The sequence below is a fragment of the Rattus norvegicus genome, chromosome 8 (genome assembly GCF_021556685.1).
Source record: "Rattus norvegicus strain SHRSP/BbbUtx chromosome 8, alternate assembly SHRSP_T2T, whole genome shotgun sequence".
In the NCBI taxonomy this organism is placed as follows: domain Eukaryota; kingdom Metazoa; phylum Chordata; class Mammalia; order Rodentia; family Muridae; genus Rattus; species Rattus norvegicus.
In genome coordinates, this window is record NC_141541.1 from 85,654,926 (window position 1) to 85,677,963 (window position 23,038).

At 38.2% G+C, this 23,038-nt stretch overlaps 1 protein-coding gene across 51 annotated transcripts in view; it reads right to left on the minus strand.

Moving 5' to 3' along the window:
• Mlip (muscular LMNA-interacting protein) overlaps positions 1-23,038 on the minus strand; it is a 265,581-nt gene that overhangs the window by 31,771 nt on the left and 210,772 nt on the right. For 24 of the 51 annotated variants that reach the window (XM_087563705.1, XM_087563702.1, XM_087563697.1 and 21 more), the window contains one exon: positions 8,988-9,194. The exons of the other annotated variants lie outside the window; for them this stretch is intronic. In XM_087563705.1, coding sequence (XP_087419831.1) covers positions 8,988-9,194 — 207 coding nt within the window. The remainder of the gene's footprint in view (positions 1-8,987; positions 9,195-23,038) is intronic. 51 annotated transcript variants of the gene reach the window in all.

Below are 23,038 nucleotides of genomic sequence, written 5' to 3' on the forward strand. Positions count from 1 at the left end.
CTAAACAAATAAAAAGTTTGAGTGTATTAACTTAGAAAAATTCTCTACTCTGTCACTCAAAATGCTAAGAACTTGATCAGACGGCTTCTGAAGCTGGGAATCTCCCTGCCTGCTTCTCTGATGTTTCCACCACTATGGTTTTTAAAAATGACTTGATTTATGACCTGCTTTGTTCTGTTGTTATATAAATCTCATGAAATAGCTTCCATGAAATTTGGGGTAACTTAAGTTTGTAATTCCAGGCCGCAGGGCCTCAGAATAAACCATCTTTATTTCCTCTGTGGTAAGAATGGGTGGGTGTGTGTGTGTGTGTGTGTGTGTGTGTGTGTGTGTGTGCGCATCTGTGTTTCTGTGAGTCTGTGTGTCTGTATCAAGAAATCACTAAAACAACTACTGAATATGCACAGACAGAGCATAAAACTCAAGGGCTCAGGGTGGCTTCTGAGGGCAGAAACAGGGGTGAGCAGATGAAAAGACGCACGTGAATGAATGGGAGCTTTAAAAAGGAAAAATGCTTTCATAAAGGAAAGATTGCTTAAGATGAAGCCTGTTTTTCCAGCTATACTGATGGGCCGTTTCTCTCATTCTAACACCAAGTTTATATTAATAGAGCTATGTATGGAAATGTGAATTAAATTCAATACTGGAATGTACCAGTAAAAATTTCACTTGATTCTGGTAACAGCCTAAAGGTTTTATTTTCCACCATGGGCATTGAATTGATTTTTTTTCACTTATAGGCATAAGATAACTTAATGATTCACCAAAAGAAATTCCACAACAGATACCTTATCAATAGATACTGCGGCTGAGTTTCCACTTTCATTTCACTAAGAATAATTGTCATTACTAATCAAATGAGAACACTCGAACATGAAAGGGGACACTGAATTAATATCTTATTTATCAAAATACATATTTACCTACTCAAATTGTTTATTACAGAACAGATCAAATATTTCTTTGTAAAAAAAATAACCTATTTCTAAAAATAAAGCTGCCTCAAAATAAATAAATGCATACACTCATTTATGTTTTTAAAGCCCAAACTAATTAGGACACCAAGTTATCTACACAGAAACATACATTTTCCTAGCTATTTGAGAGAACAGCTAATGTCTTGGTCTGACTCCCACCAGCACTGGTGGCAGCCTAGGGGCCTACAAAGGGTTAAGGGCCAGTATAATCCCGGATGTGAGGGGTTTCTGAACAGGGAGAACAAGGCTGGCTGAACTGGTCCTGAAGTGAAAGCTTCCTTATTCTGTTTCTGTTTCTTCCTTTGAATTTCATTGTTGTTCGTTTGTTAGTTTGTTTCCTAACAGGCTCCTCCAGAGACAATCACTGAGATATTTAAATTTAAAGTGGTAGGAAAGCTAAAGGAAGCTGGTGAGTTACAATGTTCATGTCATAGACCACAGTCGTGGTTGGTTCAAGGAGAAGATATGTATACAAAGAAATCTCCTTCTGTCTTTGATGGGATATGAGCAGATTCAAAATGAAGTAAAATTGAGTATGGTTGTAAACAAGGTGTTGTATTTTGGGTAAGCGAATGCAGTAAAATGGTTGCTGAGTAATTAACAAGGCACGGCCATAAGAGACTGTTTTGAAAACAGAAAGAGAAGATAGTTTTAAGGGTGCCTGTGGATTGTTTCCTTTGGCTTCAAAGCTGTTGATCCTACTCTTGCTCGTAAACCACTCAGGTTTTCACAGGAATAGCCTCTTCTTGCTTAGGAGATCCTATCCATCATCCTTCAGGCAGATCAGGAGCCTCACTCAGACCGAGTCTGGAGTTCATTTATCTGGTTTCATGTTACCAGCAGAGTAGTGACTGAGAGAAACACTGATGAGGGGTAACTTTCTGCCCACACTGACTTAGCTGTGCCAAATAAAAGGAAAGATAATTGGAATATGGGGGAAAGAAGAGAACAGGCAATTGAGCGATGGATTTGGAGTGCTTAACTAGGCCAAAAGAATTAGAATTTCAGGCTGACTGAAAATGAATAAACATACCTGAGATTATGGGAGTAAGAAACAGGAGACTAAGACAGAAGATGGATAGGGAACAATACGTTATAACAGAATGATAAGGTTTTTACTTAATCACTTTCTGCATGTTCTCAACTGAGGGCGAAGAAAAGCAGTGAGGAACCTGCAGAATCATATGAATGCCTGGACTATGCTAAGTATCATCTTCTGAATGTCCTGAATTTTATGACATGGAGGACAGTAGAGGAAGGACTAGGAAAGACCTCGAACAAGACAGAAGCTGAGATGCTGCATGTGGTACCCGCCTGCCTTTAAAGACAAAAACACTAAGGCTCATTGCAAGTGAGAAATCAATTGGATAAAGTCATGGCAGATGGCATACAACTTCATATCACATGAGCAGATGCATCTATCTCCAGTCTTCTTCATTGTTTTAGCAGGACCAGTAGTATGAACAACACTTCAAAACTAAGAAAATACCTGTGAGATTTGGGGGAGGGGTGAGATTTGGGAGTGATTTTATAGCTATTCAACCACTGAGCCATATTCTCCAACCCACTCTTAAATTTTGATTTGAGGAAGTCTAGACTTCAAATTTAGTTCAAAAATTATAAGATTGGGTGAGCAGAGATATATCCGTGTCTACACATGGCGTCCTAGCCTTCTTTAACACAAACTCCGTTCTCTCTGCCTGTTTTCCTTTGCCTATTGCCTGTTCTCTCTAGTGATTAGTGCAGTTCCTCTGCCCAGCTCCTCTGCCCCAATATTCTAGACTCAACTGATTTGTCAAAACTTCCTCCCTTCCTCTTAGTTGGCACTGCTCCATTATGGGTCCTTCATTGTTTTCTGTTTGTCTTTTAGAGTTTTTCCCACAATGATGATTTGTTTGCCAACCTAACCTTCATCAAATGGTTTCTTTGGGTTATTTCTCAACCCTCCTAACCTGTCTGGAATTCACTTCCAAAGTAATTTCTCATATGTGGATTCTCTTCTCTGCAGAATTTAAACAGACCATTATCTCTATTCACACACTTATCAGCCAATCAATAAATGACTTATTTTATATGTGTTTCTTTTTCTTAAAATTTACATATTACTGATCCATTGACAACAAATTCCTTACTACTGACTTATTGACAATAAATTCCTGGCTAGCATTCTAATTCATGGGAAAGAAAAGTTTGCCTTAGCTATTTTGCCTATAAGGCACATTGTAGCCTCTTTGTGTTAGAACTCAATGTCAGACTTAGGATATATTTTAAATAGTAAAACCATGAATTCTAACAGCAGAAGAGACACCCCTGTGTGGAATGTGAGAGGAAGCAGAGTACCACTTTGCTCATCACTATGCACCAGTAACTTTCCTCATTGCTATGACCAAATATCTGACAAGTCGAAGTTTGCAGGAGGAAAGGTTCATCTTGGCTCACCCTTGAGGACAGTGTACAACATTACAAGTTACAAGAGGAATAGCTTACACTGCAGTGCATGCAGATCAAGAAGCAAGGAAAAGAAGGATGAAGTCTAACTGCCTATTCCCTTCCCAGATTTATTCAGGCCTGCGCTCCAGTCCATGGAATGGCACTACACGTGCTGAGATTAAGGGTGGGTCTTCCATCCTCAGGTGCCCATCTTTAAAACCTTCAGATGAGCCTCTGGATGGTCATAACTCCAGTCAGGTTGACAATGACCATCAACGATAATGACTTGAATTTTTTTTTCATTGGGGTATTCCACAGTCAACTAGAAGATCCAGTCAAGAGCGGACAGTATTAACACTTGCTCATAATGAAGTCTATGGGCTGGTCAATTGACTCTGTCATTAAAGGCTCTTGCTGTTTTAATGCCCCAACACCTATACGATATCCAGAGCCTCTGTAAAGAAGGGAGGAGAGAAATAACTCCAGACAGTTGTCCTCTGGTGGCCACATCTGTGCCACAGCATTCACTCTAGTGTGCATACATCATGTATACATAAAATAGCATCCTTCGAAATTTGCAAATACAAATGACGTTTGACTAGATGCAGTCATAGGTAAGGGTGCTTGCAGCTTCTGGTGTCCAAAGCACCTGTGGAAACGAGTGAAGGATGTGTGGGTGAACAAGATGATGGCGCTGAGAGAGCCTCAGAGTTTTCTTGCTTTCGATACAAATTTCACTGTGCTCTAGAGGTAGAGGTAGTTGACTGAGACTCTATGAGGATGTGCCACACCGGTGAGTATGGAGGATAAGGCAAGCTCATATACCAGTTTTAGTCAGATGCTCTAGAGAAATAGGGTCATACACACCACTGGAAGATTTCAGAATTTACATAAAGCAGGAGAAGATCAGATGGCCACACCATCACTTCTCTGTGTACTTATATATATTCTAATATTGAAGCTTCCCAAGAGCTGGTGATCAAATGTGCCTTAAACAAACAAAACAAAATCTTAGTTTACTAAGATTATTCTAAACATATCAGTTGACTCAGATTTAGTATTCTTTAAATAGGAATTCTAGCTTCGGGTTCAGCTAGGAAAATGGATTATTAACACACATTTTCTACAATCTCTATAATGTGGAAAAAAATCATGTCAAGTGTGTCAAATTGTAGATGAACAAGAAAAGCTCAATAAAGAAACCTGTCAATCTATAATGGCTCGGGAGGTGACTGGCACAGACAAGGATTGGAGAGATTGAAAAGGGAAACAATTGCTATGAATGCTGCATGAAGTAACTTCACTGAAAAGGAGGCATAATTTGACTGATTTATAATGTACAAATGTTCGTACCCACGGGAGAAAACCCAGGTAATTTTATATAGGAGAATCCATGTAGAACTAGAATGGTGTCGGGTATTGATGGCCTGCCTAGAGGACAGTAAGTCCATCATTTTAAATAAAGTGGGCCAGCAATGCGAAACTGGGAAACAATGCTACTGCACAGCTGAGGGAGATCCCGCTCAACCTGGGAAATTACTGGCTACTACAAGAACAAAGTAAAGGAAAAATGATTATAATAGATGAGTACAGCCTTCAGTCTGGAGACTTTCAGAATATTAATAGAATATTAATGGCCGAAGTAAGGAAACCATTACAAGACAGTCTTCAGTAAAATGAATGAGTGAGGAATGACAAATTGATTTTTCCAGCTCTATTTCTATTATGGTGATAATAAATAAATGAATAAATAAATAATAAATCCATGATTGTAGTGACTTATGGGACAAAGGGTTTATTTGAGTTTATGGTTCCCGGGGAATGAGAGTCCATTACCATGACAGTGTTGAGCAGTGGCTTCAAGCAGGAATCTTGCAGCAAGCTGAGAGTTCATATCTTGACCACATTCAGGTAGCAGAGAGAGCATTCTGTATGAGTCTTTGAGTTCCCAAAGCTCACTGCAACAAACACAATTCTACCAACAAGGTCATACCTCCTAAGCCAAACAGAACCACCAACTGGGACCAAGTATTTAAATATAGGAACCTACAGGGGACATTCTTAATCAAACTACACCAGTGGAGGTAATGAGCAAGCAGCTGGAGGTAAGAAACAGAATAGCAATGGAGAAATAAGAATTGGACATGTGGATTTCATACTCACCAACACTGTGATACTCGCTGAAATCTGTGAACAGCCATATATCTAAAGTGTATCAACTAGAAATGTAGTCATTTGTAGTGGCACATCATGCCTATATGTTATAATCCCAGCTATATACAAGGCAGAAACTAGAAGGCTAGGCAGTTCATGCCTAGAATGTAACAAGACACTCTAAACAAAGTAAAATTTTGATTTGGGGTGTAGCTAAGTGTTACAAAAAAAAATCCTAGTATACATAAAACCATTGGTTCAATCTAGAGTCAAGGAAAAATAAAGAAAAAACAACAGGTACACAAGAGATGTTTAACAAAGGAGAGAATCAATCACTACACAGGAATAATGGAGATAGAGACCTGGAGACATTCTGCTAACAGTACATTAATCTTCATTAGAGCAATTCAGTTCAGTGCTAGGAGCAAAATCAGAATCCTTTCAAGGATGAGTTAGTCATGGCTGGGCATGGAGAGAATGTCTACTGTCCATTATGACAACAACAAGAAAGAAAGAAATTGCTAGATTTATAGCATCGTGAAGGAAATGAATGGAGAAGTGTGTTACTGTGCTGTGTCATGTCGTGTTGTTTGTTTGAGTTTCCTTTGTGCTACAGGGAAGCACCCAGTCTAGAAAAGATAAATGAAGACACAAAGGTCTGGGGAAACGGCAGTTCAAAGGCTCGCTCATAAAACATTCTGCCCTCTACATGGTTCTTGTTATGGTTCAGGCCCTTTGTTATCCAGTAATATACTTAATCTACCTTATTCTTATAGGCTCTGGTAAGATCCTGGTATCATCCTAATTTTCAAAGATGAGGAAACAAGCAATCAGAGGATGGATTACTCCCTAAATACCACCATCTAGAATAGGTGGAGTCAAGAAATTGTCTATAGTTGTTTCACAAATAATAGAAGGAGCTAAAAGATATAGCCTTCCTTTTACCACATAAACAATAATAAATAAAAATAAAGGCAGATGGATAAAACAGCTCAGAACAAGATGAAATCAAAACATGGGAACCTCATCACATGATGTGGCATGACCTCATTATGGACTTCTGATTAGAAAGTAGGGAGGGAATGGATTGGGGTCAGAGTATCACATGATGTGGCATGACATCATGATGGACCTCATCCCATGATGTGGTGTGACCTCATCATGGACTTTGATTAGAAAGTATGGAGGGACTGGATTGGGGTCAGAGTTTAAGACACAAAGCATCTGGTGAAAATGTAGAAGAATGCACTAGAACTCAACAACAATAAAATGAATGCCTGGTGGACCCCACAGTCCAATCCTGTCCAATTCAGCATGTGTTTCCAGGGAGTTCTTCAGAAGGTAGAGTAATAAGACTTACTTGTAGGTAAAGCTGTAAGGTCAAACTTGGAAATAACATTAGCACATTAGAATAAAGTTCACTTGATAGCAGATTATGTTTTACAACTCCAGGCCAGCAGATTGTTTTCAAGAAAACAAAAAAATATTGGTAATTGGGGAATATTAGCCACAGCTATGATGTTGCTATCAAATTTAGTAACTATTATGTTTTAATAGGGGGATAGGAATATATGATCAATCAATTAAATCTTCCTTTGACAACACTGTCTTATTACAAGATGGTTTTAATTAGCATTTTGGATGTGAATGGCTTTTTGTTTGAAATAGATGAATCTTAGACTCTGAAAGACAAAAATCTACTTATGAAGATTGTCTAGTTCATACACAGCTTTTACCTCTTCAATTTCTCTTCTGAAATAGACCCTTACTTGTGTAGCCTCTGCTGATATCAATCGCATAAACTCAAGTGACCCTTCCCACTGCAATCTGGCTCCTACAGGCAAATCTACAATACCTGCATGCCTACGGTTTTTGCAAATTATTTTTCAAAGCCTGGACAAGCAAAGCCAAACTAGGAATGGAATGGTAGATCTAATGTTGTTGAACAGTTGCTATTAGTACCACAAAGATATCTAAAGATGAAGCTGCTTCATATAACTAATACTATAAAATATGACTGTTACCCATCATGCAGTATAATTTATAAGGCAGGTAGTAGTTATGTTATTGTCACAAATAACATAATAAAATTTTAAACAACATAAAATCATGTTAACATGCTTCCTTCCCCTCTATATACTTCTTTCTATCAAACACCAATAGCAGGACACATCTAAAATCCATAGTAATGTCATCCTAAATGTTGTCGGTAGGTAATTGATCCTATAAACATTATTTAATTCATAACTGACTGTTCATTCATCACAGATGACAAAATATAAAAGGCTAAATCTTTATATGCCCATGCCCACTTTTCAGATGACTTTGTTTGAAGTAGGTTATCAACATTATTTTTTAATGAATAAAATCTCAAGAACCAATGAGTTTTGTCCTGCCATCTCCTCGGAGATGTCTTTGTTTTTATTTTTAATGTCAGTGATGCGTTTTACTGGACATGAAGAAATTTTTGATGAATTCTTTTAAATAAGATTTTTTGATCTGAATTATTTATTTAATTGAAGGTCAATTATTAGTGTAGAGAATTTTTAGGGTCTGGGAGTCTGTATTAGGTAACCAGGTTGCTATATAACATTCAAAATGGCAAAGGCATTTATTCAAAGGCCACACAGTGGTGCTGTACATTGCTAACAGGTTTCATGAATGCATTCCAATGGCAATCATAAATATATCATAATACATCAGCATATATGTATAGCCCAGGTGCTGAATACTTTGCATTTTATAAACATGTGTATGTATACACACACATATAGCCTATATGTAGTATACATTATACATATACTATACGTAAAATTTATATACATAATTATATACATAAATACATAGTATATATAGATTATATAGTATATAAAAACACATGTGTTTATAGAATTATATATTCATATACTATATATAGTATATAAGATATATACACTATACTATAAACTGATAGGCAAATGGACATAATATATAATAAAATATTAATGTTATTTTGCAGATACTTGAAGTAATTCTAAATATTTCTTATTTATGGTCTGCACTATGTCCCCTCAACAATTTACTGTAATTAATTAAACTTCTAAAGATATTGAAATAAGACTAAAACATAAATTCATAGTCCTACCCTATTAAATTCTAGACATTTCCTTGACATCTCTGCACTGGGCTAAGACCATGAAATAATGAGGAACACAGAGAAGGAACAGACTTAAGAAAAATGCATGTCTAGCATCCCTCAAAGTCATTGCCACCTAATTAAAGTACTAGAACTCAACCCAAGTATCTAATATGTTTGATATATTTAAATATTAAATATGCAAGCATTCAGGTCTTTTATCTAGATGATATCATACGTAAGTTTTAGATGTGTAGCACCCTAAAGTTTCATAGCAAAGAGCAATTCTCATTTTGGCAAAATAGTCTCACCTTATTGTATGTGTCCTGACTAAGTAGAGTGGGGGATTTCTCTTGTTCATCCCTCAGTGAGAAGGAAGACAAATGACTGAAGGGTCCTGGGGTAAGACAGTCAGCATGAGAGAGGGTCTGTGGACGTAGCAGGGACTTAGCAGGAGGATAGAGTTTAGACTGATATAAAGGATGGAGAGAAACAGGCTTGTGAGGGATGGCCATATCCTAGGAAGAAGAAAGGCAGAGGATAAGTTAGTGTATGAAAATCAAGCACACCACAACTTCCCTAAGAGATGCATGTTAGAACCTCTAACAGGATACTTGTTTTCATGGGGACTCTTTGAATAATCTTTTCCACTCTACCTCCAGTCTTTCCTGAAAGCAAACCAGGAGCTTGCAACATATCCCCTGCAGATGCTGTCTGTTGTTCCTGAAAGTATTGACAGAAGAAATGTATAGAGACTTGCAGAACCTATCTGGAGGGGTTGACTGGGCCCAGGCAAGCAGTCAGCAAAAAATGAGTCAGCAGAGGAAGGTATTAATGCAGCTGAGTTGGTGTAGAATTTTGCCAGAGCAATGGGAAGGAATTAATTTATGAGCAGAGGCTAAGAAGCTCCAGGTGTATTAATTTATCCAGCTGAGCTGAGCAGAAATAAAGGATCAGCTGGAAGTGAGTCTAAAAGAAATAAAGACCATTTTCACTTCCAAGCAGTTTTGTCTTGGATAGAACCTGGCAGTTCAGCAAACAGGTGAGTTTGCTGTGGAGGAAGCCATATTTAATTAGGATAGATTGCGAACATGAAAAAGGGTCAATGCAGGAGATTGAAGGATTAGGCAGGTAAATAAGAACATGAGTTATGTGAATGAAACAAGGAATCAATGAAGGTCAGAAGGAGCCGACATAAACATAGGAAATATAATTATAAAAACAAAGGGCTAATATTTATAGATACATAGTAATATTTTATACTCCTGAAATCTTTCTTGTCCAAAGGTTAATTGATTATCCTACAACAAAGCCCACTAGGACATTTACTGTATGACCAGCAACCTATTTTCTTACCTTTCTGACCACAGAATGAAGAAAAAGAGGATATGGTAGATACTTAATACATTAATATTGAATTTTAAAGGAAAATAATATTGTTTGTAACTTCAATGATGTTTTCTATTGCTTGTGTGCTTTGTAAATAACAGAAGGCTGTACATGTGGATCAAAATGACATTTTGCTAATAGGTAAACTCATCTTGTAACAATAAAATAAAGGTTTTGTGTTCATGTCCTTCATTTTAAGCAATATTTTTAAAGTCTCTGATGGGCCTTTAAACCAGTAAATGAAAATGCTGATCATAAGAGGAACATTGCTAGTTATTCATTTCTTTGGGTATTCTGTTGATTCTCTTAGAACATCTAGTAACACTACCTGAAATGTCAACTTAGCTAGCGTAGTAATGAATTTACCTCCTTTTTTTCTTAGTACATACTTCCTTTCTTTCTTTTGTTTAGTTTCTTTGGTTAATACCACTCAATACTACTCCTACTAGTAAGCAACTTAAATGAAACATATATAGTTGATCTATTAAATTTTGTACTGTCATTTACATAGAAACATTCTAATTTTTTCTATTTCCTCAGTCACATAGTTACAACTAATTGCCTTATTTAGTGTCAAAAGCAATTAGTAGAAAATTGAGAAGCAGGAGCAAACCTCACTGTTCAAGAACAGGACAATGCTCCTGGTGACAGTTGAGGAAGCTTAGAAAAAGTTGGGGATTTAGCTCAGTGGTAGAGCGCTTGCCTAGCAAGTGCAAGACTCTGGGTCCAGTCCTCAGCTTCAGAAGAAAAAAATAGAAAAGGTTGGCCTAGGAGTCTCTTGTTTACAGACTATTGGATTTCTTAGAATGTAGAGTACCAGTTCTCTGAATAATGGGGGCCAAGTCTTGAGATCCATGAGAAGTTATGCAGCCATCACACTTGGGAATCAAATCAAGCCAAGCTTTGTGCAATTTACGAGAAACCTCATCATGACCAATCTCTGGCCTAAGAAGTGCAGTCTGCACACTTCTATGAGATCGTGTGGCATCCTCAGCTCCTATAGACACCTGAGCAAAAAGGAAGAGCATAATTTGATCACTGTGGACATACCAAAGAAGTGAGTATTGGCCAAGCTTACTTGAGTACTTAGAATGAAAAGTGCATGCAAGATGACAATATTTAACACTCGAGACACTTTTTCAGGCTCTGAGACTTGTGGTACCAAAGCAAACTGGGACTTGTTGATTTTCCCCACCCCCGCACTCTGACTTTGCTTCTGTATAACTTGTGTTATTCTTCACTTATTACCAAGACTGCTCTGTCCTCTAAATACCACTTTTTTCTGAATTTACTAAGGTCTTTGTTTTCCTTAACATCTGGAAACGTTAGTGTTGATTTTTTTTCTCTCCATAGATAATCGCCCCTCTGCATTTCTGTTTAACTCCTGATTTAGTGGATTTGCTTATTTTGCTGTGTTGTGTTTTGCACTGGAGGTTTTCTCCAAGTATCTGGATATCTACTGTCTGCTCATGTTATTTGAGTCGGACACAGGGCTTCTTAGAGATACCCACATACTGCCATTGGAGTTCACCATACAGAATATGGAAATCTCAGACATTTCAGGGTTTTCTTCTTTTGGCTGATCAGATTGCTCACTGAAATTTTTCCAAATCACCAGGCTAGAAGTCAAAAGAACAATAACTAGCAGAAAAGAAAGGCCTGGAGGATAATATTCTGAGATACAGTAGGAAAAAAAGAGAACAGGCTATCAACATGAGACACGAGGCTTCAGGCTGGGCCAGCTCCCCCTTCAGTCTGAATCCCAATGTTCCTCTAACCTGATGGAGGGGAGAATGCCAGCCACTAAAAGTCAGGGTCTCGGGGATAGTTATTTAAGTAACTGGTGCTGTTTCCTTATTTTAGCTGTTGTCCTTTTGTCTCTGGCAGGTTATCATCGGGCACATCTAAATCCTCAGCCTGTTGAGAGCTCTAAGGCAGAAAGAAAATCAAGGATCTCTGAGAAGCCAGCTCAGGATTTAGTTTCTACACCTGTTTTTTATCAGTTTCACCTCATCAAGATGCTGTTATAGCTCTAAAAGTATGTAGTTCTATTTCTTCATTTTCTCCCTGGTCTCTATCATAAAAGTACATCCTCAGAGTCATATATATATATTCATATATATATATGTTATATATATATAACATATATATGTTATATATATATATATATATATATATATATATATATATATATATATATATATATAACAAATTTACAGATCCATCCTTGGCTGGAACACCTAATAGATTTTTGTTCGATAAAAGTGACTTTGAAAAGTCCACAGAGCTATGTCAGCTTCCTCCTTGCATGTCTAGAATGCATCCTACCTGCCGAGTTATAGTTTGCTCCAGTGAACAGCTAAGTTCTTTGTAGGTGAAGCTGAGATGATTTCATGGCTGCCCATAACTATGTTGGACTGTTTCCTTTCTGTGTACTGTCTCTTGGGTAATGACGATAAGGTTGAACTGGCTTGGCATCATCGTTAGGGTTAGCCAATACTTCTGTTGTTATCCTTAGATGAAGAGAGCCCGCAGCGGTCTGCATTGCCTCCCCTTGGATCCACTGTGCTCATGAAACTACCTTCTACCACTTTACTGCGTCTCTTCTGGTTACAGGTTTGAGGGACTAGTCGGGAAACTAATACCTTTGGCATTTCCCACGTCTGTTCTAAATTGTACGTCTCCCTTGGATTTACCACTATGTAAGATGGACAGAGGTTGCCCTTCTAGTAGCTTCTGTGTTGTCTACTTTTTATTTTCTATTTTCTCCCATTTTGCTAATCTTCTAGCAAACAGCTTGCTGCTTGACATAGCTTTCAAAGAATACAATTTGTGTTTGTGATTTCTACAGTTTTCTCCTTTCTAGCTGTCTAATATCAATCTTCACTCCACTCGCTTGCTTTTTATATGCAGCAGATAATAGTTTCTTGCTAAATAATGTTTTCTTTAATTTTTTGTCTGTGCCTTTGGTTTCATTGTTTTTCTTGGGTTTTCCAAGATGAATGCTCAATTAACTTTTATTCACTTTCCTTTCTTCACTAAGCATATAGACAGTTTTTGGAAAAAGTCCCAAAGACTATTTTAACAACTTCTAGAATAGTCTAAAAAACAACAATTTTAAATCCTAAGATTTCAACATTTCTTTAAGATAGACATTAAATTATTTTTAAATGCATTCTAATCTATTAGTTTAAAACATTGTTTGGTTATTATTGTAAAATAACACAACCAGTATTTAAAACACCAAAACACAGAACAATCTAAAATGACAATATTAGATTCTTCTATCAATCTTATGAACCCAGGTACAGTCTCCTAACACCACTTTTAAATGCCAGGAAACCTGTCTCCTGGTTTCAAAATATATCACACAGCTTTAACAATCAAAATACTACAGTAACAGTGGGAAGGGATATGCACAGGCCAATGAACTGGAGCAGAAAGCCCAAAGTTAAATCCATCGCGACCTTTAATAAAGATGCAAGGCATAAATGGAGACACTGGATAGCCACAAGTAGAAGAATGACATTTGACCCTTATATCATCTACAAAAAATCAATTAAAATAAATGTCTGAATAAAAAAACATAATGAAAGGTATTTTGATGATGGCTTATGCAGCAACATTTTTGGATATATATTCATCAGCAGAATGGATGAAGAGAAATGTAATACATCTGGGCATGAGACACTTTGTCATCCTTAAAGAAGAATCCTGCCATTTGTGACACATAGATTTGTATGTTGATCACTGAAAAGCCAGACACTAACAGGTACCTCACTAATATAACAGTAACCTCACGAATATAATGTACACCCTGGAAGAGTTGACATTGTAGAAACAGGGGGTAGAATGGTAGTTGAGAAACAGGGAGGAGGAAGAGTGGTGGGAGATGAGAAAATGTTGGTTAATGGGCTCTGAGTTACAACTGGAGAGGAATAGGAAGTTCTGGTGAGCCACTGCAATGTAGGATGACTGGAGTTAGCAGTTATATACACATAAGGTGTTGGTCAGAGGGTAGACATCTTCACTTAAGCAAATTAAGTGAGCTCTGGAGGTCTAATGTAGGCAACATTGCTGTAACTGGCAATTCTGCAGTATATATTAAAGTGCTGAGAGGATAGATCCAAAGTGCTCTTCCCAAAATAGCAATTAAAACAAGTATTAATGGTTCTGTGTGGGCAGATGTGGGCAGACGTGCTACTTTGATTGAGACCATTTTGTGATCTATAAGATATCAAAACATCAAATCGTATACTTAAATATACAGGATTTTTACTTATTAAAAAAGTAGAAGTGGAACTAAAGAAGAATATAAATTTTATTTTTCATTCCCTCCTTCATCAAAAATTCATTGCAAAGCAAATATTTCATATACATATGTCAGGGAACTCTTGGGGATTCTCAGTCTCTTAATTTGTAAAATTTTGTGTTCTAACAAACTTGAGTGTCTCGTTTCTACTTTGACAATTAGTGGAAGGTGCTTTTTGTCCTAAGAGATGTGTTTTATGATATTAAAGCAATATCAAAGAAATGTTTTTTCTTACTTGGGTTTGGTTATAAGATTAGAGTTCAAATATCTATTTATTAGATTTAACTCTGAGCAGCGGTGCTTCTGTTTGCCATTTACTCTGTCATAAGCTGGAAAATAATTTAAAATGCTTCACCATTAATGGATCTTCATGTAATCCTTAAACTTTTGTATATGGGCATTAAATTTAGCATTTAGATTCTCTGATTATATTTTCCCTTTGTGTTTTACCCTTTAGCATTTGGAGAAAATACTGTCTTGCTTGAAGAAATATTGCCCATTCTGAAGGTATGTGTGCAGATTCTCTTGCCTGCACAGATGCACATGAAGATCTGAGGTGAGTTTTAAAATGTCTTCCTCAATTCCATCCCTGCCTTGTGTTTTACTATCATTATTTTAATTTGCAGATGGGGTTTCTTGCTGAGCCTGGAGCACATCCCATTGGCTAGACTGGCTGAGCAAAAAGTCCCTGAGAGCCACCTGTCTCCTCTCCTTTTGCCCCCATTCTTACACATAGGTGCTGGAGATCTGAGCTCAATACCCCACACTGGGGCAGGAAGCCACTTAGCCCTTCCTCCCTGGTCCTGGTTCTTCTATGCCATCATCATCCTCAGGGGTTCTTATTGTAACTGCACCAGCATACCACAGTCTTTAAGTAGACTCAGTGTGCTTCATATTTTCCCATAAGGTTATTTACTTTACACAATGCTTTTCTCTAGTTTTCCCAGAAGGCTCGGGAATGTCACTTTTTGTATGGTTCACATTTAGAACATAAATGTACTAAGTTGAAAATATTTTAAAGTGTATATTCTGACTTAGACACATAATAAAATTCAGTATATTGAATTCTTCATTACTCATTTTCCCCACATCTCTAAGGCTGATTCATGGGTGTTTTCTAAGTGTTTGATTACTAAGGAAAATTTCCATTTACCATTTCACATTTCTGTATTATATTTATTACAACAAGAAAAATATATTTATCCCCCGGTAAATTAGGTTGTTAACATTTTATATCATTTTCTATAAAGAGAATTTTATTATTCACCTCAACAATTCCTTTAAATGTATGATTTGAGTATGTTGTCTTCAAACAATACTAACAATTTCATAGGCTCTACTCTGTAAATGTCTCATTGTGATGCTGTATTATTAGTTCCAGAGCAAGACCAAATTACACGCTTACTCATAGGTGTATTGACAAAAGGTGTAGATACACATCTATATTTCAAACGATACACATAACTAAAACCTGGTCAACTTGTCAATCCAATATTTTAAATTTATACTTAGGATTGATGAGCCTATATTGGGCACAGTATGTCTCGTTATTTATGCTTATATCAGGTTTAGTTTATTTCATCTAGATCATTGTAGAGTTTTGGCTACCTTAAAGGAAGGCATTTATTTTATCAGGATTATTTTAGTGAAAAAGTTAAATGATAAACCCTGGAGTAACTCCTACAAGCTAAAATTAAATGCAGCAAGATTAAGGGAAAACATTGCACCCCTCTGGATAGCCCTGACTTTCCATGAAGCTTCACTTTGAATAGCCTTGACTTTCAACCATTCAGAAATCACTCTACAGGGAAAATGAGCAAAGCACAAATCTTCCTACTTTAGGTGGGAGCTGCAGGAATTTTATAAAGGAATCGTCCATGGACGTTGTAGACTCAACACATCTACTTAAGGACTTGACGCCACGGTCATGTGAGAGGAGCCTCGACAAGATCCAGGTAAACGGGAGCAGCTGACTTCGACTTCCCATAAGGTTATTCATTTTTTTAATTGGATATTTTTTATTTACATTTCAAATGTTATTCCCTTTCCCGGTTTCCCAGACATAAGCTCCTATCCCATCCCCCTTCCCTTCTCCTATAAGGGTGTTCCCCTCCCCATCCATGCCCCTTCCTGCTCCCGACATTCCCCAACATTCCCCTACACTGGGGGTCCAACCTTGGCAAGACCAAGGGCTTCTCCTTCCACTGGTCCCCAACAATGCCTTCCTCTGCTACATATGCAGTTGGAGCCTTGGGTCAGTCCATGTATAGTCTTTGGGTAGTGGTTTAGTGCCTGGGAGCTCTGGTTGGTTGGCATTGTTGTTCATATGGGGTTGCCAGCCCCTTCAGCTCTTTCAATCCTCTCTCCAATTCCTCCAACGGGGGTCCCGTTCTCAATTCAATGATTTGCTGCTAGCATTCGCCACTGTATTTGACCTGATTTGGATGTGTCTCTCAGGAGACATCTATATCCGGTTCCTGTCAGCATGCCCTTCTTAGCTTCATCAATCTTATCTAGTCTTGGTAGCTGTAGATATATGGGGCACATGAGAGGCAGGCTCTGAATGGCTGTTCCTTAAAGATACTGGTGGAACATATTTTGTCCCCAGGCCGTGGTTTCAAACTTCTTTTTCAGTTTTTATTAAAGCATGCTAATAATCTCTCATATCTCAGCCACATCCCGTGTCACACTAGTGAATTTTCTTGTGCTCAGCCTGTCACTGTGGAAATGACTTTTCTAAATGATCTGAAGGGATTGTCTTTCTCCTCCACCTCAGCAGCAAGCGTGTGGATCTTCAAGTTCTAATTTTCAAAGGAAAAAAAATCATACCTGCTCTTATTAGTGAAATCGGCAGCATAGCTATTTCTGGTAAAATGTTTCAAACCACTTGCTCTCTTCATAATTGCCCTCTTCAATATGAAATTACTTTTTAAAAAAATTCCCCAAACTTTGAGCCTTATTTAAGTTTGATTGTTGAAAAGGAGCAAATTCTTTTCATTGATGTTGATATGGTGCACTGCAAAACTTCAAGAAGACCCGGGAGAATGAAGCAGTAATATCCTGTTCATTAGAGGGAAAAATAGCAGGCAAATATGTGGTAAGTAAATTGATTTGGCTCTGCCTAATTGACAGAGACATCAGAAAATAAATGTCACAGTCCTGTCTGAGGCAGGGGCCACTCTAGAAAAAGGTTACCTTCTCCTCAACCATTAAACTCTTAACTTCAAAAGCTACATCCATTGCAATAAAGGGACATTTCAAGGCACTTTGGACTCTTCTCATTAAAGACTGCAGATCTCACTCTCTTTTGTTCTGTTCCTAGCATTTTAAATGTTACCTCCTTTCCTGTGGTTTGGAATTGATAGAGAAAATCCGCTCTGACCGGACGCTGTCTGTTCATGCTGGGTGTTATCTGCAGAGCCCAAGCCAACTGCATGCCCCAAGTCTGAGCTTCAAACCCTAGGCATCTGCCAGCTTTTTGTTGAAACAGTAAACTACATTAGCAACTGTTCAAAATCAAAACCATAGTGCTAACCTTCTCCTTCAATTTAAGGCAGGACCCAGTTCAAGTTGAGAAGAGTTATACTATATTCTGAAAGAATGAATCCTTTATCCAAAATGAGTTTGCCGTTTTACAGATACTGTCACAAACCACGCAATACTATGAAAGAGATGGGTCTAGTAAGCTAGGCTTCAGAGCTGTGAATGTGAGCCATAACTTCCGGTTCCCAAAACTAAATTCTAAAAACAGACGTATTTAAACTAACACGTCTATTTTAAAAAACTGATCTGAACCAAAAAAAGAAAAAAAAAGGTGAATTTGTGAATCGAGAAAAATGTAGCATATGTTTAGCTATTTCAAATCTTCTATATATTTTTAAAAATAATTACAAGTCCCACACCCGCGGATCCCGGCCCGCAGCAGCTCTCTGCCCCCAGACCCTGTGAGAGAGAGACCCAACCGCCTGGTCAGGTGGGCACTCCTGAGGCTGCAGAGCGGAAGAGACCACCAACACTGCTCACCCCTGCCCACATCCCTGGCCCAAGAGGAAACTGTATAAGGCCTCTGGGCTCCCGTGGGGGAGGGCCCAGGAGTGGCAGGACCCCTGTGCCTGAGACACCACCAGAACCAGAAGGAAACAGACCGGATAAACAGTTCTCTGCACCCAAATCCCGTGGGAGGGAGAGCTGAACCTTCAGAGAGGCAGACAAGCCTGGAAAACCAGAAGAGACTGCTCTCTGCACACACATCTCGGACGCCAGAGGAAAAAGCCAAAGACCATCTGGAACCCTGGTGCACTGAAGCTCCCGGAAGGGGCGGCACAGGTCTTCCTGGTTGCTGCCACTGCAGAGGGCCCATGGGCAGCACCACACAAGCGAATTTGAGCCTCGGGACCACAGGTAAGACCAACTTTTCTGCTGCAAGAGAGCTGCCTGGTGAACTCAAGACACAGGCCCACAGGAACAGCTGAAGACCTGTAGAGAGGAAAAACCACACGCCGGAAAGCAGAACACTCTGTCCCCATAACTGACTGAAAGAGAGGAAAACAGGTCTACAGCACTCCTGACACACAGGCTTATAGGACAGTCTAGCCACTGTCAGAAATAGCAGAACAAAGTAACACTAGAGATAATCTGATGGCGAGAGGCAAGCACAGGAACCCAAGCAACAGAAACCAAGACTACATGGCACCATCGGAGCCCAATTCTCCCATCAAAACAAACATGGAATATCCAAACACACCAGAAAAGCAAGATCTAGTTCCAAAATCATTTTTGATCATGATGCTGGAGGACTTCAAGAAAGATGTGAAGAACTCCCTTAGAGAACAAGTAGAAGCCTACAGAGAGGAATCGCAAAAATGCCTGAAAGAATCGCAAAAATCCCTGAAAGAATTCCAGGAAAACATAAATAAACAAGTAGAAGCCCATAGAGAGGAGACACAAAAATCCCTGAAAGAATTCCAGGAAAACATAAATAAACAAGTAGAAGCCCATAGAGAGGAGACACAAAAATCCCTGAAAGAATTCCAGGAAAACACAATCAAACAGTTGAAGGAATTAAAAATGGAAATAGAAGCAATCAAGAAAGAACACATGGAAACAACCCTGGATATAGAAAACCAAAAGAAGAGACAAGGAGCTGTAGATACAAGCTTCACCAACAGAATACAAGAGATGGAAGAGAGAATCTCAGGAGCAGAAGATTCCATAGAAATCATTGACTCAACTGTCAAAGATAATGTAAAGCAGAAAAAGCTACTGGTCCAAAACATACAGGAAATCCAGGACTCAATGAGAAGATCAAACCTAAGGATAATAGGTATAGAAGAGAGTGAAGACTCCCAGCTCAAAGGACCAGTAAATATCTTCAACAAAATCATAGAAGAAAACTTCCCTAACCTAAAAAAAGAGATACCCATAGACATACAAGAAGCCTACAGAACTCCAAATAGATTGGACCAGAAAAGAAACACCTCCCATCACATAATTGTTAAAACACCAAACGCACAAAATAAAGAAAGAATATTAAAAGCAGTAAGGGAAAAAGGTCAAGTAACATATAAAGGGAGACCTATCAGAATCACACCAGACTTCTCGCCAGAAACTATGAAGGCCAGAAGATCCTGGACTGATGTCATACAGACCCTAAGAGAACACAAATGCCAGCCCAGGTTACTGTATCCAGCAAAACTCTCAATTAACATTGATGGAGAAACCAAGATATTCCATGACAAAACCAAATTTACACAATACCTTTCCACAAATCCAGCACTACAAAGGATAATAAATGGTAAAGCCCAACATAAGGAGGCAAGCTATACCCTAGAAGAAGCAAGAAACTAATCGTCTTGGCAACAAAACAAAGAGAATGAAAGCACACAAACATAACCTCACATCCAAATATGAATTAACAGGAAGCAATAATGACTATTCCTTAATATCTCTCAATATCAATGGCCTCAACTCCCCAATAAAAAGACATAGATTAACAAACTGGATACACAACGAGGACCCTGAATTCTGCTGCCTACAGGAAACACACCTCAGAGACAAAGACAGACACTACCTCAGAGTGAAAGGCTGGAAAACAACTTTCCAAGCAAATGGTCAGAAGAAGCAAGCTGGAGTAGCCATTCTAATATCAAATAAAATCAATTTCCAACTAAAAGTCATCAAAAAAGATAAGGAAGGACACTTCATATTCATCAAAGGAAAAATCCACCAAGATGAACTCTCAATCCTAAATATCTATGCCCCAAATACAAGGGCACCTACATACGTAAAAGAAACCTTACTAAAGCTCAAAGCACACATTGCACCTCACACAATAATAGTGGGAGATTTCAACACACCACTCTCATCAATGGACAGATCATGGAAACAGAAATTAAACAGTGATGTCGACAGACTAAGAGAAGTCATGAGCCAAATGGACTTAACGGATATTTATAGAACATTCTATCCTAAAGCAAAAGGATATACCTTCTTCTCAGCTCCTCATGGTACTTTCTCCAAAATTGACCATATAATTGGTCAAAAAACGGGCCTCAACAGGTACAGAAAAATAGAAATAATCCCATGCGTGCTATCGGACCACCACGGCCTAAAACTGGTCTTCAGTAACAATAAGGGAAGAATGCCCACATATACGTGGAAATTGAACAATGCTCTACTCAATGATAACCTGGTCAAGGAAGAAATAAAGAAAGAAATTAAAAACTTTTTAGAATTTAATGAAAATGAAGATACAACATACCCAAACTTATGGGACATAATGAAAGCTGTGCTAAGAGGAAAACTCATAGCGCTGAGTGCCTGCAGAAAGAAACAGGAAAGAGCGTATGTCAGCAGCTTGACAGCACACCTAAAAGCTCTGGAACAAAAAGAAGCAAATACACCCAGGAGGAGTAGAAGGCAGGAAATAATCAAACTCAGAGCTGAAATCAACCAAGTAGAAACAAAAAGGACCATAGAAAGAATCAACAGAACCAAAAGTTGGTTCTTTGAGAAAATCAACAAGATAGATAAACCCTTAGCCAGACTAACGAGAGGACACAGAGAGTGCGTCCAAATTAACAAAATCAGAAATGAAAAGGGAGACATAACTACAGATTCAGAGGAAATTCAAAAAATCATCAGATCTTACTATAAAAACCTATATTCAACAAAACTTGAAAATCTTCAGGAAATGGACAATTTCCTAGACAGATACCAGGAACCGAAGTTAAATCAGGAACAGATAAACCAGTTAAACAACCCCATAACTCCTAAGGAAATAGAAACAGTCATTAAAGGTCTCCCAACCAAAAATGGCCCAGGTCCAGACGGGTTTAGTGCTGAATTCAATCAAACCTTCATAGAAGACCTCATACCAATATTATCCAAACTATTCCACAAAATTGAAACAGATGGAGCACTACCGAATTGCTTCTACGAAGCCACAAATACTCTTATACCTAAACCACACAAAGACACAACAAAGAAAGAGAACTTCAGACCAATTTCCCTTATGAATATCGATGCAAAAATACTCAATAAAATTCTGGCAAACAGAATTCAAGAGCACATCAAAACAATCATCCACCATGATCAAGTAGGCTTCATCCCAGGCATGCAGGGATGGTTTAATATACGGAAAGCCATCAACGTGATCCATTATATAAACAAACTGAAAGAACAGAACCACATGATCATTTCATTAGATGGTGAGAAAGCATTTGACAAAATTCAACACCCCTTCATGATAAAAGTCCTGGAAAGAATAGGAATTCAAGGCCCATACCTAAACATAGTAAAAGCCATATACAGCAAACCAGTTGCTAACATTAAACTAAATGGAGAGAAACTTGAAGCAATCCCACTAAAATCAGGGACTAGACAAGGCTGCCCACTCTCTCCCTACTTATTCAATATAGTTCTTGAAGTTCTAGCCAGAGCAATCAGACAACAAAAGGAGATCAAGGGGATACAGATCGGAAAAGAAGAGGTCAAAATATCACTATTTGCAGATGACATGATAGTATATTTAAGTGATCCCAAAAGTTCCACCAGAGAACTACTAAAGCTGATAAACAACTTCAGCAAAGTGGCTGGGTATAAAATTAACTCAAATAAATCAGTTGCCTTCCTCTATACAAAAGAGAAACAAGCCGAGAAAGAAATTAGGGAAACGACACCCTTCATAATAGACCCAAATAATATAAAGTACCTCGGTGTGACTTTAACCAAGCAAGTAAAAGATCTGTACAATAAGAACTTCAAGACACTGAGGAAAGAAATTGAAGAAGACCTCAGAAGATGGAAAGATCTCCCATGCTCATGGATTGGCAGGATTAATTTAGTAAAAATGGCCATTTTACCAAAAGCAATCTACAGATTCAATGCAATCCCCATCAAAATACCAATCCAATTCTTCAAAGAGTTAGACAGAACAATTTGCAAATTCATCTGGAATAACAAAAAACCCAGGATAGCTAAAGCTATCCTCAACAATAAAAGGACTTCAGGGGGAATCACTATCCCTGAACTCAAGCAGTATTACAGAGCAATAGTGATAAAAACTGCATGGTATTGGTACAGAGACAGACAGATAGACCAATGGAATAGAATTGAAGACCCAGAAATGAACCCACACACCTATGGTCACTTGATTTTTGA